This window comes from Sciurus carolinensis, chromosome 5 (genome assembly GCF_902686445.1).
Source record: "Sciurus carolinensis chromosome 5, mSciCar1.2, whole genome shotgun sequence".
NCBI lineage: Eukaryota > Metazoa > Chordata > Mammalia > Rodentia > Sciuridae > Sciurus > Sciurus carolinensis.
In genome coordinates this window covers 145,428,058-145,449,096 of record NC_062217.1, presented here as the reverse complement: position 1 = coordinate 145,449,096, position 21,039 = coordinate 145,428,058, and the positions used below count along the sequence as shown (strand labels likewise).

General features: G+C 40.9%; 1 protein-coding gene across 1 annotated transcript in view; it reads left to right on the top strand.

Annotated features, from left to right (window-relative positions):
- Tll2 (tolloid like 2) overlaps positions 1 to 21,039 on the top strand; it is a 120,661-nt gene that overhangs the window by 60,535 nt on the left and 39,087 nt on the right. The window contains exons 4-7 of the mRNA XM_047553499.1: positions 10,411 to 10,566; positions 12,804 to 12,921; positions 16,518 to 16,696; positions 17,668 to 17,773. Coding sequence (XP_047409455.1) covers positions 10,411 to 10,566; positions 12,804 to 12,921; positions 16,518 to 16,696; positions 17,668 to 17,773 — 559 coding nt within the window. The remainder of the gene's footprint in view (positions 1 to 10,410; positions 10,567 to 12,803; positions 12,922 to 16,517; positions 16,697 to 17,667; positions 17,774 to 21,039) is intronic.

Here is a 21,039-nt window from a genome sequence, read left to right as displayed (position 1 = left end):
ACCTACCCCTCTTCCGCTCCCTGAGAATAAGAGACCGCCCAAGCAGGAGAAAGGCTCTGGGGGAAGCGTCCCGGCTGCTGGTTTCAGCAGCAAGTTTATTTCCTGGCATTATGTGGCTCCCTTCAGCCCTGACGGTGGGGATTTGTGCCTGCAGCTTTGGGGAGGGTGCATTGCTGGGCTCTCCCAGCACCCCCTGGCAGAGCCAGGAGATGGGAGCTGAGCTTTTGGTGGCTAAGAATGAGATGAATGAAATGGAGTCTGTCACTACTCCATGGAGGGAGCTGTGACTGGACAGAACTGAATTTCTAGAATCATATTCATAAAAGAGAATGGAGGGGGCTGGGGAGATAGCTTAGTCAGTAGAGTGCTTGCCTTGTAAGCACAAGGCCCTGGATTCGATCCCCAGCACCCAAAAAAAAAAAAAAAAAAAAAAAAGAGAATGGAGCTTTCGCCTTCAGTCATGGGCCCTAAGGCCTTTGTGCCACAACAAAGAATAATGGAATCTGGTTGCACCAGGGAACAAGGGACCCACAAACTTGGGTGCAAAATGCCCCTCGATGCTGGAATCCATGCATGTCACCTGTGGCAGTGTGTTTGGGTGTCATCACCAAGCCCAACTAGCTTCAGGCTCACATTTTACCCTGTCCCCAACCCAGGCCTTCATAGTAATCACTGTAAGTCAACTAAGCCCCTCCTCACTGCAGGTGTTTGACATCCTTTGCCTGACTCAATGCTCACAGGAAGCCAGGCTCAGAAGGGGGAAGGGGTTTATTCAAGCCACACAGGTAGCAAATGGCAGCACTTATCTTGAGCTTAAGTTCCCTTAGCCCCAAATGCCTCCATCTTAACCATTGAGCCCTATCAGTGGTTCCCAGATTTCACTGAGCTTGGTCAACAGTGGGGAGATTTAAAAACTGCAGATGCCTTGAACTTCACACTAGGACTGCTGAGTCGCAATCCCTGGGCAGAGGATGACACCGGCATTTTTAAAAGCTTCTAACTGATTCTAGCTGTGGAGCCAGGTTTGAGAACTGTTGTGTAGGATAATCTACTATCTCCCCTCTTACTAAGGGGCTTCTCTTTAGTCTTTCAGAATTGGGGCAGACAAGGTATGGATTCTCCCACCACTCATGGGGTGAGAATTTTGCAGGTGGCTGGACAGTCTGGTGTATACTTCTGGTGTAGGAGTGACCCTCTGCCTAATCTGAAGATCACAACTGCTTGCTTGAGAATGCTGGACCAGGCCTGGTTCTGTTTATGACACGGCTGTGCCTTTAGCCGGAAATGGAACACTGAACAGCGATGGCCGCTTTGCACTGTCAGAGAGGAAAGGGCCCCTCCCAGAGCCAGAGAATTTAAATGGGCTTTATCCCCCTCCCTACTCCACCCCCAGCGTGTTAAATCCTTTCAGACACCCCTGAGCTCCTCTTCAAATGCAGGACTCTTGGCCATAATAAATAATTACATCCTTCTATTTGGACTCCAATTCCAGATAGTAGTAATCCAAGAAAATCCAATAATGACAGTTGCATTAAGATCCTCCTTCCAGGCTAAGCAGAACATCTGTTTAGACATATTTTTAATCGGCAAATGCTTCCTGTGTTGAGTCCTCAGCAAATTAAATTTCTCACTGGACCGAAGGGGAAGCTGTCATTCAATAACCCATCTCTGGAAATTACACCCTAGCCTCTTTCCAGGTGCACTTAAGATTTTCCCATGCTGACTCGGCCACATAAAATCAGCCCTTACATTACTAGATCACATGTGTGTGTAGCACAGCTTGTCCGAGCGGCATTGGGATGTCTTGGTGTTATTGCCTTGAATGGAGGAATATTTTTGCCCAAAGAGGAATTGGCAGAAGAAGAAAATTAAGAGACTTGTTGAAAACCATATGGGAAATGAATAACAAACTTCCACTTGCTACATCGCTGCCTGTGATTACTTAAGACATGATGATTCTCAGGATGTAAACATTAAGGGCTTCAGCCTTGCCAACATTTTGGAGAGGTTTCCGCCACAGAATTGTTTGGACTGTTGAGCTGTTTATTTTTAGAATGGCTCATCCATTCTTTCATTCATTCAAAATTCAAATACCCTGAAAGCTTAACACCAGCCAGGCACTGTGCAGGGTCTGGAGCATTGAGGGTGAAAAGCCAGTCGCGGTTCATGCTCTCATGGAGCTTCCTTTCTATTGGAACAATCCACATTTGAAACTTTAATGCAGTGGATTCTAGGGCTGCGATAGCAAACTCAAATATGCATAGGGCCAGGAAGTTCATGTAAGTGGGGGACGTGGACTGAATGGGACAACATGAAACAGGAGGGGGTTTCTGACAAATGGGAGAACATGTCCCCCTCCTCTGACTACTAGGACAGGTGCTCCTGTACTCCAGTGGGTTGTACCAGGATGGAAGATGGGGTCACTGTTGCCAGATCTTTCCATTTTTAAAGTAAAACTAGAAAATCTGGATTGTTATATGAAATCCCTTGATTTTAAAAAGTTGGCTTCCAAAGTGAGATTTTTAAAAAAACATAGTGTGGGCCAGCAGTGTCCAGGCCAAACAAAACACATCTGTGGGTTGGGTTGATCCCAAGACTGCAAGTGTATGACTTCTGTTCTAGAAATTCTAGCAGTACAACAATTAATTTCAGGTTTAAAAATATATTACATATCAACTTTCTGAGTTGGGCAATATGACCAATTAAACTAGTGGGTACCTCTTATACCAGCATAGAAATGTTGAGGGGGCGTGGAACAAACAAACATTTCCACCACCCCAAATCAAAAATATGAAGTGAAGTTTAAGGGGAAAAATCAGTAAATGACCACGATGAGAAGATAATGGGAAAGTTAACCTCATAGAACTAAGCTTCAGATGGTCGTGAAACCATGCAGAGGACACCAAAACTGGACTAGGATGTGAAGAGCCATGGGCTGCTGTTTTAATGGCCAATGTAATGTCTGTAGAGGTCCAGAAGATGTGGCTGTGATCCCAGGTGAGGCAGGAAGCAGAGACTGAGATGCACATCAAATAAATGCTCTCAAAGGACTCAGAGGAGTGGAAACAAATCTTGCTATCTTTCTCAGGCTCTAATTGGAGACAAAAATATCTTCTGCAAGAGACTTAGTTTACCCAAACCTGTTCCACATGCAGGTATGAGTTCTCAAATTATACTTCCTGTGTAGGAAACCCCAAAGTGAGAAATCAACATAAATATTGATCTGGGATCCATGGAATTCCAAGAGCTCTGAAAAAATGCAAAATGGGGTCACAGCCATGATCCAGGGCACCTGGTACTCTTGGAAGAAAGGAACACCTTTGCTTAAAAATGAACTTTAGGGCTGGGGTTGTGGCTCAGTGGTAGAGTGCTTGCCTAGCATGTGTGAGGCCCTGGGTTCGATCCTCAGCACCACATAAAAATAAAATAAAGGTATTGTGTTCACCTACAACTAAAACAAAAAATATATTTAAAAGGTGAACTTTAAAACTTTAGAAACACAAGAATCAACAGACACAACAAATCGAAGAACTGGGATCTCAAAATATTCAAAGATAAGACAACCTGAAGGAATTAAAATAAATCTAACTAAAATGAATAATGAGCCAGAAGAAGAACTAGAAATTAGATTGGAGGGAAAAAACAAGACGGTATGAAAAAAAAGAAGGCATATTTGAAAAAGCACCAACATAAGTCTTCAATAAATGATGACTGTATTCTTTAAAACTGGAACAAGATAAATAGTACGTTGAACACAACTAAAGAAAGAAAAGGTAAAAATAGATCTGTGAAAGTAATACTGGATTCAGCACTGATAGACAGAGATGTAAAATGTGGAAAAAAAAAAAGGCATAGAGATGTGGAGGTTAAAATGGCAGCCTCCAATGTGTAATCAATAAGAATTCTAGAAAGTGAGGCACAGAGACTGGGGAAAAGGCCAAATAAAACTCATGATGAATTAGAATTTTCCAGAATTGAAGGAAGATGTGAAATTTCAAAAAGAGTACTGAATCCCAAATAGAGAAGTAAGATAAATCTATATATACACAATTATAGTGATTCTATAATTTGCCAAAGACAAAGAGCAATAGAAGGAAACCGATAAAAGATAAGACATAATGGGAAATGGAATGAACATTCAACGAAAAAGAGTGTTCTCATTAGCAATGATGATGGCCACAAGTCATTGGAATACACTCTTTGAACTGATGAGGAAAAAAATACTTGTCAACTTAGAATTCTGTATATTCCCACTTAAACTCTGTTTACGAAGAGTGAGGATAAAAGATATTTACAGATGAAGACTGACAAGAATTTATTATCACCATGACAGAATATTAAAAGAGGCATTTCCAGGTAGGAGAAATGGGATGCAGGAAGTAGCAGTGAGCAAAGGAATGGATGGATTTGAAGGTAGTCATAAATCTGTGTTGCAGACACACAAACCAGCCCTTAATAATAGAGAGTAATTTTGGAGTTTGAGAGCAGGTAACAAGTAACATAAGAAATTGAAGTTTTTCTGTGTTTTCAGGAGACTTTTATTTCTTAAAATGAAACTGGAAGCTCTGGGTTCTTCTGATCCATCTTTTGTTTTTGGTCGGGGGCAGGTACCAGGATTGAACTCAGGGGCACTCTGAGCCACATCCCTAGCCCTCTTTGTGTTTTATTTAGAGATAGGGTCTCACTGAGTTGCTTAGTGCCTCACTTTTGCTGAGGCTGACTTTGAACTCTCAATCCTCCTGCCTCAGCCTCCTGAGCCACTGGAATTACAGGTGTGCACCACCATGCCTGGCTGATCCATCTTCTTGTTCACTAATTCTTTATACTTTGTTAAGTCAAACATGAATGTTAAAAATCAAAGGCAATGCTAAAAAACAAAGGGAATAACAGAAATAAAAAGGAAGTATAGAAAAATTTATAAATCCAATAGAAATCAGAAAAGAAATAAAAATGGAGAAAGGGATAAAAGAAAAAAAAAAAAGCACAAAATGAAAGTAAAGCAATATGTCCAGGCATATTGCTTATAAAACAAATAATGAAATTCATGTGTTGAAAGAATCTTATGTGGAATAGCAAGAAAAACAATCTGGATGTTTATTGTTTATAAGAGGCCCACCTAAAACTTAGCTGAGCTTATATGCAGAAATTCTAAATAAATTATTAGCAAATCAAATCCAGTAATGTATAAAAAGAATTATATGCCATAACCAAGTAAGATTCATTCTAGAAATGCAAGGCTGTTTTAACATTTGAAAATCAATATTTTTATATGTAGCCCACTATATCAACAAGCTAAAAAAGAACAATCTTGTGATCACCAACTAATTTGATATGAAAAAAACATTTAACAAAACCTAACACTTATTCAGGATTAAAAGTCAGCAAGTTAAGAATAGAGAGGATTTATCTTAACTTGATACAAAAACTCTATCGAAGGACCTAGAGTTTGTGTCACACTTAATGGTAAAAGACTGAATGCTTTCCTTACAAGATCCAGAACAAGGCAAGGATGCCTGCTCTGATACCCTTATTCAACAGAGTTCTGGAAGTTCTAGACACTGCAGTGAAGCAAGAAAAACCAATAAAAGGCATACAAATTAGAAAGGAAGAAATAAAATGTTGTCCGTATTTGTAAATGACATGTTGTGTTGTAGAAGAACCCAAGGACTCTACAAGAAAACAAAACAAAAAAACTCCTAGAACCCGTAAGTGAACTCAGCAAGATTGTAGAATACAAGACCACCATGCAAAAATTGCTTATATTTTTGTGTTTTAACAACAAACATGCAAAAACAAAAATAATTGAACTCAGGGTCGCTTAGTAACTGAACCATATCCACAGTCCTTTTTATGTTTTATTTAGAGACAGTGTCCCCCTGAGTTGCTTAGGGCCTCGCTAAACTGCCCAGGCTAGCTTTGAACTCTCGATTTCCTGCCTCAACCTCCCAAGCTGCTGAGATTACAGGTGTACACCACTGTACCTGCCAAAAACAAAAATTTTAAACCCAGTATGTCCTTTATGGTCACTCCAAAGAGATTCTTAGATAGACACTTAACAAAACATGTATAGGATTTGTATGATGAAAATTTTTTTAAAATACTGATAAAAGAAATCAAGGAAGACCTAGGTAAATGGAGAAGCATGAGTGTTCATAGGAGCTTTTTTTGTAATAGCAGGAAACAATCCAGGTACCTTTCACCAGTTGAATGATTAAACAAAACTGTGGAACATGGATCTCAAGCACAGCTACTCAGAAACAAAAAGATACTTCATACACACATCCTGGATGACTTTCTAAAGAATTATGCTGACTGGGAAAAGCCAATCCCCAAAGGTTATATACTGCATGCTTCCATGTATATATTTCTTCAAGAGAATTTTAGGAATGGGGCAGAATAGTAGTTGCCAGGATGGATAGGTAGAAGGAGGAAAGGAGGTGGATGTGATTTTAAAATAGCAATATCAAGAATCTTTATGATGACGGAACTGTTACTGTTCTGTGTCATGAATATGGTAGACACATAAACTCTGCGTGTGATAAAATTATGTAGAACTATATACACACACACGCACACACACATACAAGTAATGCTAGGGAAATCTGAATGAAATCAGTGGGTGTGTCAATATGCATATCCCAGTTGTGATATTGGACTGTAGTTTATAAAATGTTACCATTGGGGGAAACTGAGTAAAGGACACACAAAATATCTGTTTTATATCTTGTATCTGCATGTGAATCTATAGTCTATCTCTATAAAATTTTCATTTTACAAGAAACTATTTCCTGTACAAGTAAAAAGTATGTTGAACCCTGACATTCTGATCAGTGCAAAGCTCTGTTATGATCATATAGGTGAACTTTATTATTATCATTATAAAGAGGGTCAGTAATGATAAAAGAAATAGTTCATGTGGAACATTTAAGAATCCTAAACTTGTATTACCTAACCACTGTGGTTTTAAGCAATCTATGGCTTTAAGCAATCTAGAGCAAAAATTAAGAATAGAGGAGAAAACAACAATTAGTCTCAGGTCTGGAGGTTATCTAAAGCATTTTTCTCAGTAGCTGTTGTTAGTTCATTTTTATCACTATAAGGAGATACCCGAGGCAGGCTGCTTTTAAAGAAGAAAGATTTATTTAATCAGAGTTCTGGAGATTGAAGGGCATGGCGCTCAAATCTGGAGAGGACCTCATAGCAAAAATATTGACCGGGGTATGTATGAGGGGGAGTGATCACATGAGCTGGCAGGAAGCTACAAATTCAGGGCTCAGGCTCGCTCAGATTTTATAACATAACGTTCTTCTGAGCACTTGGGGGTCCCATGAGAGTTCTCTTAATCTCTTCCAATGGCAGCACCCCCAGTGACCTAAGGACTTCCCATTAGACCCCAAGTCTTCCAGGTCCCACCACTTCTTAACACTACCACCCTGGAGACGAAGCCTCCAACACATGAACTTTTTGGTGGAGCCTGGGGGACATACTTATCCACACTACAGCAGAAACTGATACACCAAAGAGCCAAAAGTATTTGGAAGTAGACTATTTGGACAACATATGTAACACACTTCACCTGTCAATAAGACAATGTACATTATTTTAAAGACACATGGAATATTTTTTTTAAAATCAGTCTTATACTAGGCAACAAAGGAAAACTCTAAATATCATGGAATTAATATCTTGGCACATAGGCCAACCATCAATGTCAGTCAGTAAGCCAAATCCAGCTTGCCATGTGTTTTTGCAAATAAAGTTAGATTGGAACACAACCATCACATTCATTTACATATTGTCTTTGACTGCTTTCATACTATAATGGCACAGTTGAGTATTTGCAACAGAGAATATGTGATCCACAAATCTTAAAATATTTTAATACAATACAGTGTTAGAAATCAATAACATATACACAGAGTTAAATGTTTAGACATTAAACATCACACTGCCAAATAATTCAAGGGTCAAAGAAAAATGTCTAAATGGAACTTATAAACTATATCAGTACCTAACACTGAAAATGTACATGTCAAAAGTTGGGATGTGGGTAAAGAAAAAGAGAGAAATTGAAACCTTAAAAATGTTAATATTAGAAAATAAGAAAGATTGAAAATTTATGGGTTAAGCATTCAACTCACAGAACTAGAAAATCTTTGATTTTTTAAAATTAATATTTGCAAGTTTGCCAGAATAATTCCATGGGGAAAAACTAATCTTTTTAACAACTAGCACCAGAACAACTTGCAAAAGAATGAAGTTGGACCCCAACTTCATACCATATATAAAAATTAACTAAAAATGGATCAAAGACCTACATATAAAAACTAAAAATGTAGAACTCTTAGAAGAAAACATAGGTATAAATCTTTGTGACTTTGGATTAAGCTGTGATTTCTTAGATATAACAGCAGAGGCATAAGCAACAAGAGAAAAGCACAGATAAATGAGACTTCATCAAAATTTACAACTTTTATATTTCAAATGGTAAGAAGTGCAAAGATAATCTATGGAACAGGAGAAAATATTTGGAATTCATGTATCTGATAAAGATTTGGCATCTATAACATATTATGAATAATTAGGGCTGGGAATGCAGTTCAGTGGTGGAAAGCTTGCCCAGCATGCTTAAAGCCCTGGCTTGGAGCCCCAGCACCACAAAAACAAACAAATATAAAGAAGAATTATTTGTAACATGGAAAAAAAAAGAAAACAAGTAAGGGGTGGAGCAAGGATTTGACTAGATATACAAAGGACCAGTAAGCATATCTGAGATGTTCAACATAATTCATCATTAGGGAAATACAAATCAAAACCACAATGACATGCCACATCACGCCCCTTAGGATGATTATTATAATAAAAAAAGATTGACAATACCAAGTGTTGTATACCCTGGTATATTGCTGCAAGGATGTGAAACAGTACAGATGCTGTGGAAAACAGTCTGGTAGTTCTGCAAAAGGTTAAATAGAGTTGCCATAGGACCCAGCAAGTCCATGCCTAGGCATATTTGCAACAGAATGGAAAACAGTCCAAAAAAAATGTGTACGTGAATGCTCTTAACAGCATTGTTTATAATAACCAAAAAGGGGAAACAATCCAAATGTCCATCAACTGAAGAATGGACGAACCAATTGTGGTATATCCATACAGTGGAATATTATTTAGCTATAAAATGAAATGAAGAACTGATTCATGTTACAACATAGATGAACCTGAAAAACATACCCATTGAAAGGAGCCAGACACAAAAGGCACCTGGAGCATGATTCCATTTATGATAGACATCATCCATAGAAACAAGGGAGATTACTGGCTGCCAAGGACTGCCAACAGAGCCATGGGGAGTGACTGTGAACAGATACAGGGTTTCTTTTTGGAGTGATGAGAACATTGTACATCTTGATAGTGGTGATGATTGCATAACTTTATGAATATGCTAAAAACACTGAATTGTACACTTTAAAAGGGTGAATCTTATGATTGTGAATTATATCTCAATTTTTTAAGAGAAAAAAAAAGCTAGAAAGAAGACATCAGAATAAAATGCATAAAAAGAATGAAATTATAAATAAATAAAATTAATGAAGGTAAGAAAATTGAAAAGAATTTAAAGGAAAAAAACCCCAAAACTGCATTTTAGGGGGTGGAGATGAAAACTGAAGCAAAAATGCCCCAGGTGAGAACAATGAGGGATTCCAGGCAAGCAGACCTTTTGTTTTCACAAACCCATAAATTATCTGAATGATTAATAACACAAGTGTGGATTCAGGTATGTGGCGGCCCCAGGCTTAAGCATTCTGTTCCACCTGTCCACCTCTGCTATTTCCAGAAGTCTAACGCTTGGACTCAGAACCTTAAATCAAACCTCTGTTTCCTACATTCTTCTCTTATGGGTCCAGATGTGACCAGACACTGGGGAGAGCTGGGAGATTTTATGAGGCTTGGTTTTTTCCAGGGTTTATCCTACAAATAATTTATTTTTTCACACTCTGGTCCACTTTCTTTGCTGTACTGGCCAAATTACTTCAATATTTGCAACATTGATTGTCTTGAGTCAAGGCAAAGGATTGACCCAGTTTGCTCCCCCAAATGCTCATGGCTTTGAAGAGAACATTCAGCCCAATCTGGCCTCACACAGGGGGCTTGATTCTGTGGCCCACAGGGGCCCCTTTCAAGGTTTCAAACAAGCTGATCCTCTCCCATCAGAGGCTGGTCCACTTACTGCACTTCCTCTTCCTCCCATTTGGAATGCTGCCATCCCAGGGCCCAAGCCCTGGACAGGTGCAATGCCCGCCTTAGCATGCGGGTTTTAATGCCCCTCTGTGGATTTGTGGTTCATGCAATCTTGAGGTAACACAAGTGGAATCAGAGGGCAAAGTGCATGGTGCCCTGACTGTCTTGCAGATGGTAAAGAGGACATCATGCTTCCGCACAGCCCTGGGACCTTGGATGCCACAGCCAAGACCTTCTCTGCCCGGGTTCGAAGAGCCACAACTTCAAGAACTGAGAGGATATGGCCTGGAGGCGTCATCCCCTATGTCATCGGAGGGAACTTCACTGGTTAGTAGCCCCAGAAAAGGCTCCCTTGGGGCTGGATGCTTTGGCTCCCAGGGTTGACAGCATCCTCCCAGGAGTGACTTGGGTGGGACAGAGTGGATGCCAGGACCACAGCAGTCCCAATCTTCTAAGGCTCCCTTGTTCCTAGGGCAACCACAGTCTCTTCTGAGGCTGTATCCCCAAAGTGGTCACCTCGTTCCCAAGGATTAGGAAGGAACAAATCACCCTGGTCCTGAAGACGGATGGAGTTTGCACAGTGACCATGTGAGGACAAGCCACACCCATCCCCAGGCACAAGGAACAGCCCAAGTGGCTGTACATGGTAGCTTGTCATCTTCTGCCCAGATGAACACCAGGACATCGTGGTCCCTATTAACCCCCATCTGAGTAGTGCTCTCCAGGGCAACCAGGGTGCCAGTAGAGGTGACATGACGTAGCATGATTCCCTGGGTTCAAATCCTGACATTTTCTATTCCATAGAGATGTTTTAAGAATCAAGGAAATTAATATAGATAAGGCACTTAGGATTGGGCCTAGCATGTGGTCATTAGTATTTTCTATTAGTGTTATTGTCTTCAGAACATGTGAGTGATCCATGGCTTCCCATTGCCTCTAGAGTGCAACTGAAACTGCCTGTCGTGGCCTACCAGGCTCTCCCCTGGTGGCCCGCCTCCCTCCCCTTCCGTCTTCTGCCCTCTCCTTGTTCTTCCCTAGTCCCTACACTGTAGCCTCAGCAGCCATCTTCCTGTTCTAGAATATGCCCACCTCCACATGTAGTCTGGCACTTGCCCTTCTGTTTGCCAAGAGCTTTGCGTGGCTGGCCACTTCTTATCAATCAAGTCTCACATCAAGGGACACACATCCACAGAAAGTCCCTCTGCCTCCCCATAACCCCACCAGCCACTTGGTGCCCCAGCACCCAGTTTAGAATCTTTACAGCACTTACCATCACCTAAAATTACTTCCCTTCTCATTTCTGGTTGCTTTACCTCTGCCCAAGCTCTATGGGAACTAGAATTTTTTTTTTCTTCCTGTTTTCACTCCCATATCTCCAGCACCTAGGACAGGGCCTGGCCCAAAAGAAGCAAAATCTGCCCACTATACTGTGGCCAGTATAGCCAGAGTTGAACACCTCAGTAAAAAGCCACAGAGTGAGCGCCCAGCCTCCCAGTCCTTCAGCTCCCTGCGGCTCTGTGACTTCTACTATAAGAGGTGTTTGATAAAAGCAGGTATCCTGATGACCTGCCATGGCCACTGAGAACCACAGAAAGCAAGTTGGTAAAATAACTGCACATTTGTGGAGAAAGGGGTCCCCGTAGCCTGGGAGGAGCATGGAGCTGCCCCTTTCTTGATGGTGGCATTACCCACACTTCCTAGTGCCAGATGCTTCAATAAGTGCTGCAGTAAAAAGATGACTAGGACTTCAGCCTGCCCTCGGGGAGCCTCCAGTTCTAATAGCAGAGAAGGATGCATGCCCAAGGAACCAAAATGTAGGGTTATGAAAAGCTGTTAATGTTTTTGGAATCTTAATTGTGTTCTGTCAAGTCTGGTGTGCTCCTCTGACCACAGATTATATTACCTTCATCAAAATGAACTCATGGTATATTTTAGGAGTTTGATATTCTTTAATAAGTAAAATTGCTATTTTACTGAGTAATTCAGCTATAAACAAATTAACTGAAAGTGTCAAATGTCAAAAAGAATGGATAGCTGTTCCTCTTTATTCTGTGTCTGTGTTTTGGGGGACAATATGACACCTCATCCATATCTTCTAGACTGTGTTGGGAGTTTATTGCAGTGCTTTCTGTTTTTATTTTATTTTATTTATTTATTTGCACCCCTCTAGCACTCAAGACTGTCAGCCCCAGCCCTCTTTGTACTTCCAAGCACCCATGTTTTTTGAAAGCGTTTTGAAAATCTAAAAGATACTTAATTGATAAAATGGTATATATTCAAGGTGTACAAAGTGATAATTTAATACACTGATTACATCATGTAATAATCACCACAATTAAATTAATTAACACATCCATCACCACCCATAGTTACCATTTGGGGTATATGTGTGGGGATGGTGGTGAGAATATTTAAAATCTGCTCTTATATTTTAAGCAAATATTACAGTATTATTAGCAGGTTTGTTTGCTTTGCTCATCAGAGCAAGCTTTGTTTAGGCCAGCATGTCTGAGGAAGGTATGACCCCAAGTATGAAGTGACCAGTCCTTGCCCTGTCGTTTCAGGCAGTCAGAGGGCCATTTTCAAGCAGGCCATGAGACACTGGGAGAAGCACACCTGTGTGACCTTCATTGAGAGGACGGATGAGGAAAGCTTTATCGTTTTCAGTTACAGGACCTGTGGGTGAGTATTCAGAAGCAAAGCCACCTTAAGCAGAATCAGAGGTGATGGTTCAGGGGTGCATGAGTCTTAAATTCCTCTGTAACACTAAGGTGATGCTTTATAGAAGTTGAGGCTTTGCTGGAAACTCTCCTTGCCCTCTGCGAAATTGCAAGCCACTGGCAAAACAGATGGGTCCAAAGTGACTCCAGAATATCCACTCTTAGGTTCCATTTCCAGGAGAGCAATGGGTTGTGTTTTATATGGGGAAAGGCTTAGTTCAGTGACTCTTAACCTCTGACCCCACTGAGAAGCCAATACCTGGAAGGATGAGCTGTCCTTTTTCAAGAATGAATGTGCTTAGATGCAAAATTCTGCATGGGCTTATACACTTCCTACAGAAATGTGAATGACTGAATTATGAAGAAATATATCTGTTATGTTGATAAACATAAGTGTGAGGTACTCTCCACTGAAAAAGAAAGGTTCCCATCCTAGGTCAAAAGTAAAAATCGAATTGCATGCTCTAACATAAGCTAAGAATCATGAGCTAGGTCCATAACCCAGAGAGGTTTAAAAGCAAAAGGAAAGGAGATGTACTGGCAAATGCTAGCAAGGGAAACTGGCAGCACAATTTTAATTATAGATGAGGCTTTTATTGTTTTGGTTTTGTTTTTGATTATGTGTGTATTTATTTTGTGGTGCTGGGGATGGAGCCCAGGGCCTTGTCCATGCTAAGCCAACTCTATCACTGAGTTGAGCTCCCAGCCCTGTTTTTGTTTTTGAAGTTAGAAAGTGTTAAAAAAAAATTGGTGGATACTTTATAATAAGAAAAGGTACAAGTTATGGTGAGAATATGTGTCATAAATATTTATGCACTAAATAGCATAGCATTAAGAGTTATAAAACAAGCCTTGGGAATCTAAGGGGAAATTGACAGAAATACTAGCAGCAGGAGATTTACTTCATTTTCATCAGCCCAAATAGGTTAGTATCAAGCTGAATAAAAAGTAAGTAGAGAACTATAGAGGATTTAAAAAATATAATTGAGTTGATTCTGTAGATCTATCATATTCTGTAACATCTTTATAAAGTGCTAGTTGAAGGCATATAGACATTGTCCCTCTATTCAGCATTAAGATCATCTCAATGGACCCTAAAAGGCAGAAATAGTATTAAAATATCCTCAGATTACAAAGCAATGAAACTGGACACAATAACAAAAATAGAATTACCATTACTTGGCAAGTTAAAAGCTTCTCCACCTATTTTTTTTATAGCTCTTAGGTATAAAGAAATCAAGATTAAAAAGGTAGAATGACTAGATAATGAAAGCCCAGTGGTTCAAAATGAAATAAATAAGGACAAAGCTTTATCCATAAAATATCCACACCAATACTCAAGAAGTAAGTATCCAATTAAAAGAAGTCAGCAACAATAAATAAAACAGATATAAACCACCTTTGTCACAATAACAAAATAAACCTAATGAGAGCACAAGGAAACAAAGTAAAACATTATAGGGCTAATAAATTCAAGAGTGAATTCTTTGACTAAACAAACAAGAGACAATAGATAAACCACTTGTTGGTGTGACTGAGACAAAAAGTGGCAGGACAGAAACACACAACATTAGAAATGGAAAAGATGTGGCAGGATCATAGAAGAGTAGTTTACAACATTCCAGGGCAAGAAATGTGGAAATCTTGACAATGTGAATGACTTCAAGGTAAATGTAAAGTACTGGCACAGACCAGTGACTTTGAAAGAAATTGAACAATGGAGGTTAAAAAGCTATCTTGCTCCAAGCACCAAATTCAGAGTTTTATAGGGGAATTCTTCTAGACCTTCAAGAATCAGATTTTTCTGATACTCCTGAAACTTTTTGGAACATAGAGAGAAAACATTTTTAAATTCCTTTAAGGGGCTATCATAGCCTTACTGCCCTGAAATGACAAGAAGGGCATCAACTATAGGTAAATAAATAAGTTATAGACATCTCACATATGAATAGTCATGCAAGATCCTGAGTAAAACATTAGAATTCAGCAGTAAGAAAAAGGAAGAGTAGGTTGCCATGTAGGCTTACCTAAGGAATACAGGATTAGTTCAACATTAGGAAATCTACTAACATGACCGATAGGCCAAAGATGTGCCTTTTAGCAAATCTCAATATATGCTAAAGGGCATCTGCATGGTTCAACATGCATTTTCTGTTTTAAAGAAGGAGGTAGCACAGTAATAGATGTCAATTACAAAAAGTTTGTATGTATTTTCACATATACATATAAAACACATTTGTATCTTATATCATTTGAAACCATAAGCCAATATTGCTAATAATCCTAGAAGGATTTCTGTTAGAATCAGGAACAAGCCAAAGATGTTTATGGCTACTACCATGATTTAACCTTGTTTTGGAAATACTAAGTGATATAATGAGATGGGAGAATGAAAAAAACACTATGAATATTGGCAGGAACAAGGCAAAGTTCATGTTATTGGAAGTTAATGTGATCGTGTGCCTAGAAAACCCAGAAAATCAATCGAAAAACTATTAGAAACCCAAAGAGACTCTAATAAGCTGGACTGATCACAAAAGTAACTGACGAAAAATGAAGTGCTTTTCTTTATACAAGAAATAGCATGATGCATTCTACAATGGAAAAATATCACTTTTTAATCATAATCAAAATTTCAAATGCACATATCCTTTTATTCATCAATTCCATTGCTTGGGATTCACCCTGCCATGAACAAGTAAGATTCCAACTGTTCCTGTTTCCCTTTTGTTTCATTGTAATTTATTTGTTCTATTTCTCTCTTGCAGCTTTGTTTAAATAGCAAAAACTAAGTGTACATTGGTAGCAGACTGATGAAATAAATTTTAATAATATAAAAATATTTAGTGCTGAGAAATAAACTTGGTACTATATTGCTTTGAAACAAATTAAAGAGGTCTATAATGTGTTCTGTGGAGTCTAAAATGAGGGAAAGAGGCAGGATGAAAAATAAGGTACATAGTGTATTGTATAATTTAAATATATACTTGTATAAAGAAATCTTTCTGTATATTTGTATCTTTAATTGGGAGTACTAAGAAACTGTTAGCAATTATTAGCTTTGGATAGAGATTGGATGTGCAGATGAGAAACTTCGACCTTTTGAAGCATGGTCAAGAGACGTCTGGATGATGAGATTATGGGACATCTTAAGTTTTATACCTTTGTCAAAATAGTTTGATAAAATCAGTGTTGGCCAGTGTATTAGGAATAATGAATAAATATTAGTTGAAAAAAGACTTGTGCCCAGAAGGGAGTCATCTGTTTCCTCTGACAATGGTACCAAGAGGCAAACTTTCCAGAAACTCCTGCCTCCTTCTGCTGTCTCTTTTCCTCATCTTCATAGATCATCCAGTTGAACCCCAGGTGCATGTGCTTAATTCCAGGAGGAGAAACTCTCTCTTCCTTCATATTCCCAGAATGTTCAAGAAGCATCTTTGGAGGAAATTTCTGTATGGGCAGAGAGTTGAACAGTGAGAGGACTCTCACCTCTGAAAAGTGCCAGTGGGCGGGGTGGGACCCTGACCTGCTGACCTGAGTGTTTCTATCATTGTCCAGCTGTTGCTCCTATGTTGGGCGTCGAGGAGGGGGTCCCCAGGCCATATCCATTGGGAAAAACTGTGACAAGTTTGGCATTGTGGCTCACGAACTGGGCCACGTGGTTGGTTTCTGGCATGAACACACCCGGCCAGACAGAGACCAGCATGTCACCATCATCAGAGAAAACATCCAGCCAGGTAAGGAGGCCCGTGTGGAGTCTGGAAGCCACCAGCCAGGAAGGTGGCATCCACAGGGTCAAGAGGGAGTGGAGGAGAGGGCCTGTTGGGAGTTGAGCAAAGGTAATAGCTAAACATGGGGCAGCAACCCAAATGTGCAGACACTTGCTGCCAGCACTGCCACTGTCCACCTGTGCCTTCTTGGGCAGACGTCTGCTCAAGTTTGTAGAACAGAAGCGAAATAATGGTTTTCCATGTTGTAAAGGACAATTTCCTAGATGGAGCGGAATCGACCAGAACACTGTTGCAGCATCAGGACTGATCAGCCAAAAATAGAGTTCTCCTGGCTGCTGTCATGAGTCATTTTGCTGACTCGGGCAACACATGGTTTTGAAACGGCAGTGCAGTTAAGAGATGAGTGCGTGTAAGAACCGCGTTTCTGCCTAGAAGCATTCTGCCCCAAGGCAGCTGATGTGCACAGATTTTTAAAAACATGTCTTCTCATATTAAATAATTTGATTTAACCTTTGATATTTAACAGGAAAGTTGCTTGTTGAATTATATGGTAACCTTAAACATGCTTTAGAGAATCTAAACTGTGAAGTTCTAGGAATTGAACTTAACTTGGATTCATTTGCTTTTCTTTCTTCAAATTGACAGAAGAGAATTTTTTAGTTTTTAGTTTAAAAATAATTTTTTCTTTTTTTGACAAGCAGATTGAGTGCTAATCAGCCTGCAAATATAGTTAAAGATTTTCAAGTGGCATTTGAGGAGGGGTGTTGGGTGGCGAGGCCAGGAGAACACAGGGCTTGTGCTAAGTTTCCAATTTCCAACTTCTGTTAGAAACAGCAACAGGAAGCTCCACGAGCCTGTTATTTGACTAGGTGGGATAAGAGCTGTGGGAAGTGCTATGGGCCCTCCTTCTCCCTCCTCTGCCTCCTTTCAGGTGCTGCCTTGGTTTTCAAAGGCCTTAACAGAGTGTTGTGTCACAGGTCAGGAGTATAATTTCTTAAAAATGGAAGCTGGGGAAGTGAGCTCTCTGGGAGAGACCTACGACTTTGACAGCATCATGCACTACGCCCGGAACACCTTCTCAAGGTCGGAACCCATGCTCACGCTGTCTGTTTTATTGTACCTGCCGCAGGCTTGGGTCAGATTCCTGAGGTCTGTGCAGAGCAAGCGAGTCTCTGCATGCTCCTAGCACGGCTGGCCTGTCTGTCCTTGAAATACAGTGGCCTCTGGGCTGCAGTGAAATATAATCTAATCAGGTTCCCGCTAATAAGATTGAATCCCATTGTGAAGCTGGCGTTCCATCATGTCCTAATGTCACAAGCAGCAAACTGGAAAAGGGGAATTATTGAGAGGTTGGCTGGGGTAATAACTTAGAGGCTGTGTGTAAAATTTCAGGGGGTGGAGGAGCATCTTTAAAGCATGTCCTTGTGTTAGCGTGGTAGTGCTCACCACTTCTCCTAGAAGAGGTTTGGTTTATTGGAAGCTGGGTTGTGTCAGAGGACGGAGGACTGTAAATCACAGATTCACCTTAGAGGTAAAGACGTGAGGCTCCAGCCAGCTCAGAGGTGCACAGGTAGCTGGGGTTGGAGCTAGAACAGGGATCCAGGTTCCCTGCCTGCAGGTCACAGATGATGGAAGCTACTGAGTAGGACTGGACCAATTACTTCTGGCTGGTATTGGCAGGGTCTGAAGAGCTGTGCAGCTGTGTTGTACAGATGTTATGTATTCTCCATACTGTCCTGCTTCTGGACCACATAAATGTTTTGCGTATACAAGTTTTTCCCTACCAGTCCCATTTTTGTAAGTCTTCCCTGCTCTTGAGTTAAAGAAGAAACACAATACAGATATTTTCTCTCTTGGCACTTTCTTTCTGGTCTCCTCTTAAAACCAGCTGTTTGTTTATTTAATGATTCCCCCCAGGAAAGGTGTGAGGTGATTTCCAATAGGACAAGAAAAAAAATCAGGAAAAGAGGAAAAAATAAGGATAGAAGCCTGGAAAAAAAAATTAGTACTCAGAATACATGCCATAAGTTCTTGTACATCTTGTTGGGTTAGCAGCAGACCCTGCCCTGTGTTTCCTGGGAGTCACAGCAAAAAGGGAAACAATCTGCTTTGGGAGTTGCCATGTGCATAAAGATTAAAGGCAGCCATTAGCTCAGGAGAGTTTCTAGACTGAAAGGGAAACTAGTCACCAGGGCTCCTTCATTCTCAGGTGAGACGGGTGGAGGCCCCTGGTGATGGGGGTCATAATATTAGTACATTACAGCATCCCAAGTTCTCCAGGGCACTGTTCCCTGGCCACACAGCTGAGTCAGTCCTGACCTCTCTCCTGTATCCAGCATTTCAAGTGGCATAGGCTGAGCCACCCTTGGTTCTTTGTTTGTCTCCTGACTCTTCTTCAAAGACACAAGGGGCACTGGAGTGTGACAAAGAGACCACTGAACTGAAAGTAGGAAGACAGGGTTCCAGACCTAGTTCTCTCAACCTTGCTGCTGAGATAGGTGCAGACAGCAGTCAGGGGCAGCTGTGTGGTTGGTTGAATCTCCCACTCTGTGGGGCTCAGTCTCCTCATGAGAGTGTCCTCTGAGCCCCTTCCATCTCTAACCTTCATGTTACATTTTCTTAATCTGGTGTAGATGGGTGAGAGGTTGACAGATACGATCTTACCTGTTTCTGTACAGGAAATCTGAAGCTGGCTGGGCTTCCTCTTCCAGGCAGGGAGGCTGAGACTTTGAGGGCCCACCATGGGGCTTTGCGTGCAGAGTCTCAGGAAGCCAGTAGAGTGGGCAAGATGAGAGCCTGTCAGGGGGTGTGTGTCCCTGTGTGTTGGGCTGAGCCCCCAGTTTGGGAAATGGCACAGGGAATAACCAAGTGTCACTCCATCATCCCAGGGTTGCAGGCTATTACAGAGAGACCAAGTATTTCAAGAGCAGGAAATTGTCAAGTTGGCCCCCCTGAGAAGTGGGTACCCTGGATCTTGTTTCTGTGGCTTCTGTAACTTCATATTGCTTTATAATTAATTATGGAATTATTATTGATCTGTTACTATTTATCTTTCATATTCCTCTCTCCCTTGATAGATGAGATCCTTGGGGACAGAGTCTATCTCATTCTCTTTTAGCCTCCAGCACCCATTAGGGTGCTTGGCACATAGTTTGTGTGCTTGGCACATGATAGGTATTTGTTAAATGAATACACTAATATATGAGTTCAGAGGGGCCTAGGAGGTCTGTAGCATTTTGCAATTCTTTCCACATATTCACAGTAAATGACTTCAGTAAGGAGAATCTGTGTCTCTCCAAGCTGGAGTGGGCTGTGGGGACTGCAGTGTCTTTGGGCCTCCTCTGTGCCAGGTGCTAGAAAAAACTCAGGAGCCAGAGGCCAGACAAGGGCTCTTTGGACACCAGCACTTCTTTTCTTTTCTTTTCTTTTTTTTTTTTTTTTTTTGGGTGCTGGGGATCGAACCTAGGACCTTGTGTTTGCAAGGCAAGCACTCTACCGATTGAGCTATCTCCCCAGCCCCCCAGCACTTCTTTTCTTGTCTTTCTTTAAAAAAGAAAAATCTCTTATTTTTCCCCCCTGAGATTTCTAGCTCACAATCCCAACCCTTTTGCCCCTCAGGAGACAACCATTACTGCTATTATCAAAGTGAACCATTTTATCAGCATGAACCAGTGGAAATCCATGAGCCAAACCCATGAAATAATCTCTCCTCATCCAAAGTACCCAGAGTCTCTAGGAGGGAGATTGACAGAGGCAGCACTGGGTGTGATGGGCAGCTTTCCCTTCTGCAGCCGTTATCATATCTATTATTGCAGAACAATTCTCTGCCTAACCTAGCAGAACAATCCGCTGCCAAACTTCGTGACTTAAAACAGCAGCTCATTCTTTTTTCTGATACTCTGGGTCAGTCTGGCTCATTCTTCTCTGGTCTTCCCTGGTATCACTCACACAGCAACAGTCATTTGACAGTTTGCACTGGAAGGTAAAGATGGCCAGTCACATATCTGGGCAGTTAGTGCTGCTTGGCCATGCCCTTTTCGTGGGTTGTCATCCTCCAGTAGGTGTGACCAGGCTCTTCTCTGTGTGAGGACTCAGCTCCTGGGGGCAAGCTGGGAAGTGGCAAGCCCCTTAAGGCCCAGTCTTAGAACTTGCGTGGCATCTCTTCTGCTACAGTCTACTGGTCAGAACAACCCACAAGGCCAGCTCAGACTCCAGTGAAGAAACAGACTCCACCTCTGAATGACAGGAGTGGCAACTTCACATTGCAAAGGGATATGAATATTAGGAGGTGTGATTAATTATTTTATTAATCTACCACTGCTTTCCTTTTACCTCTGCCTCAGAGTTCA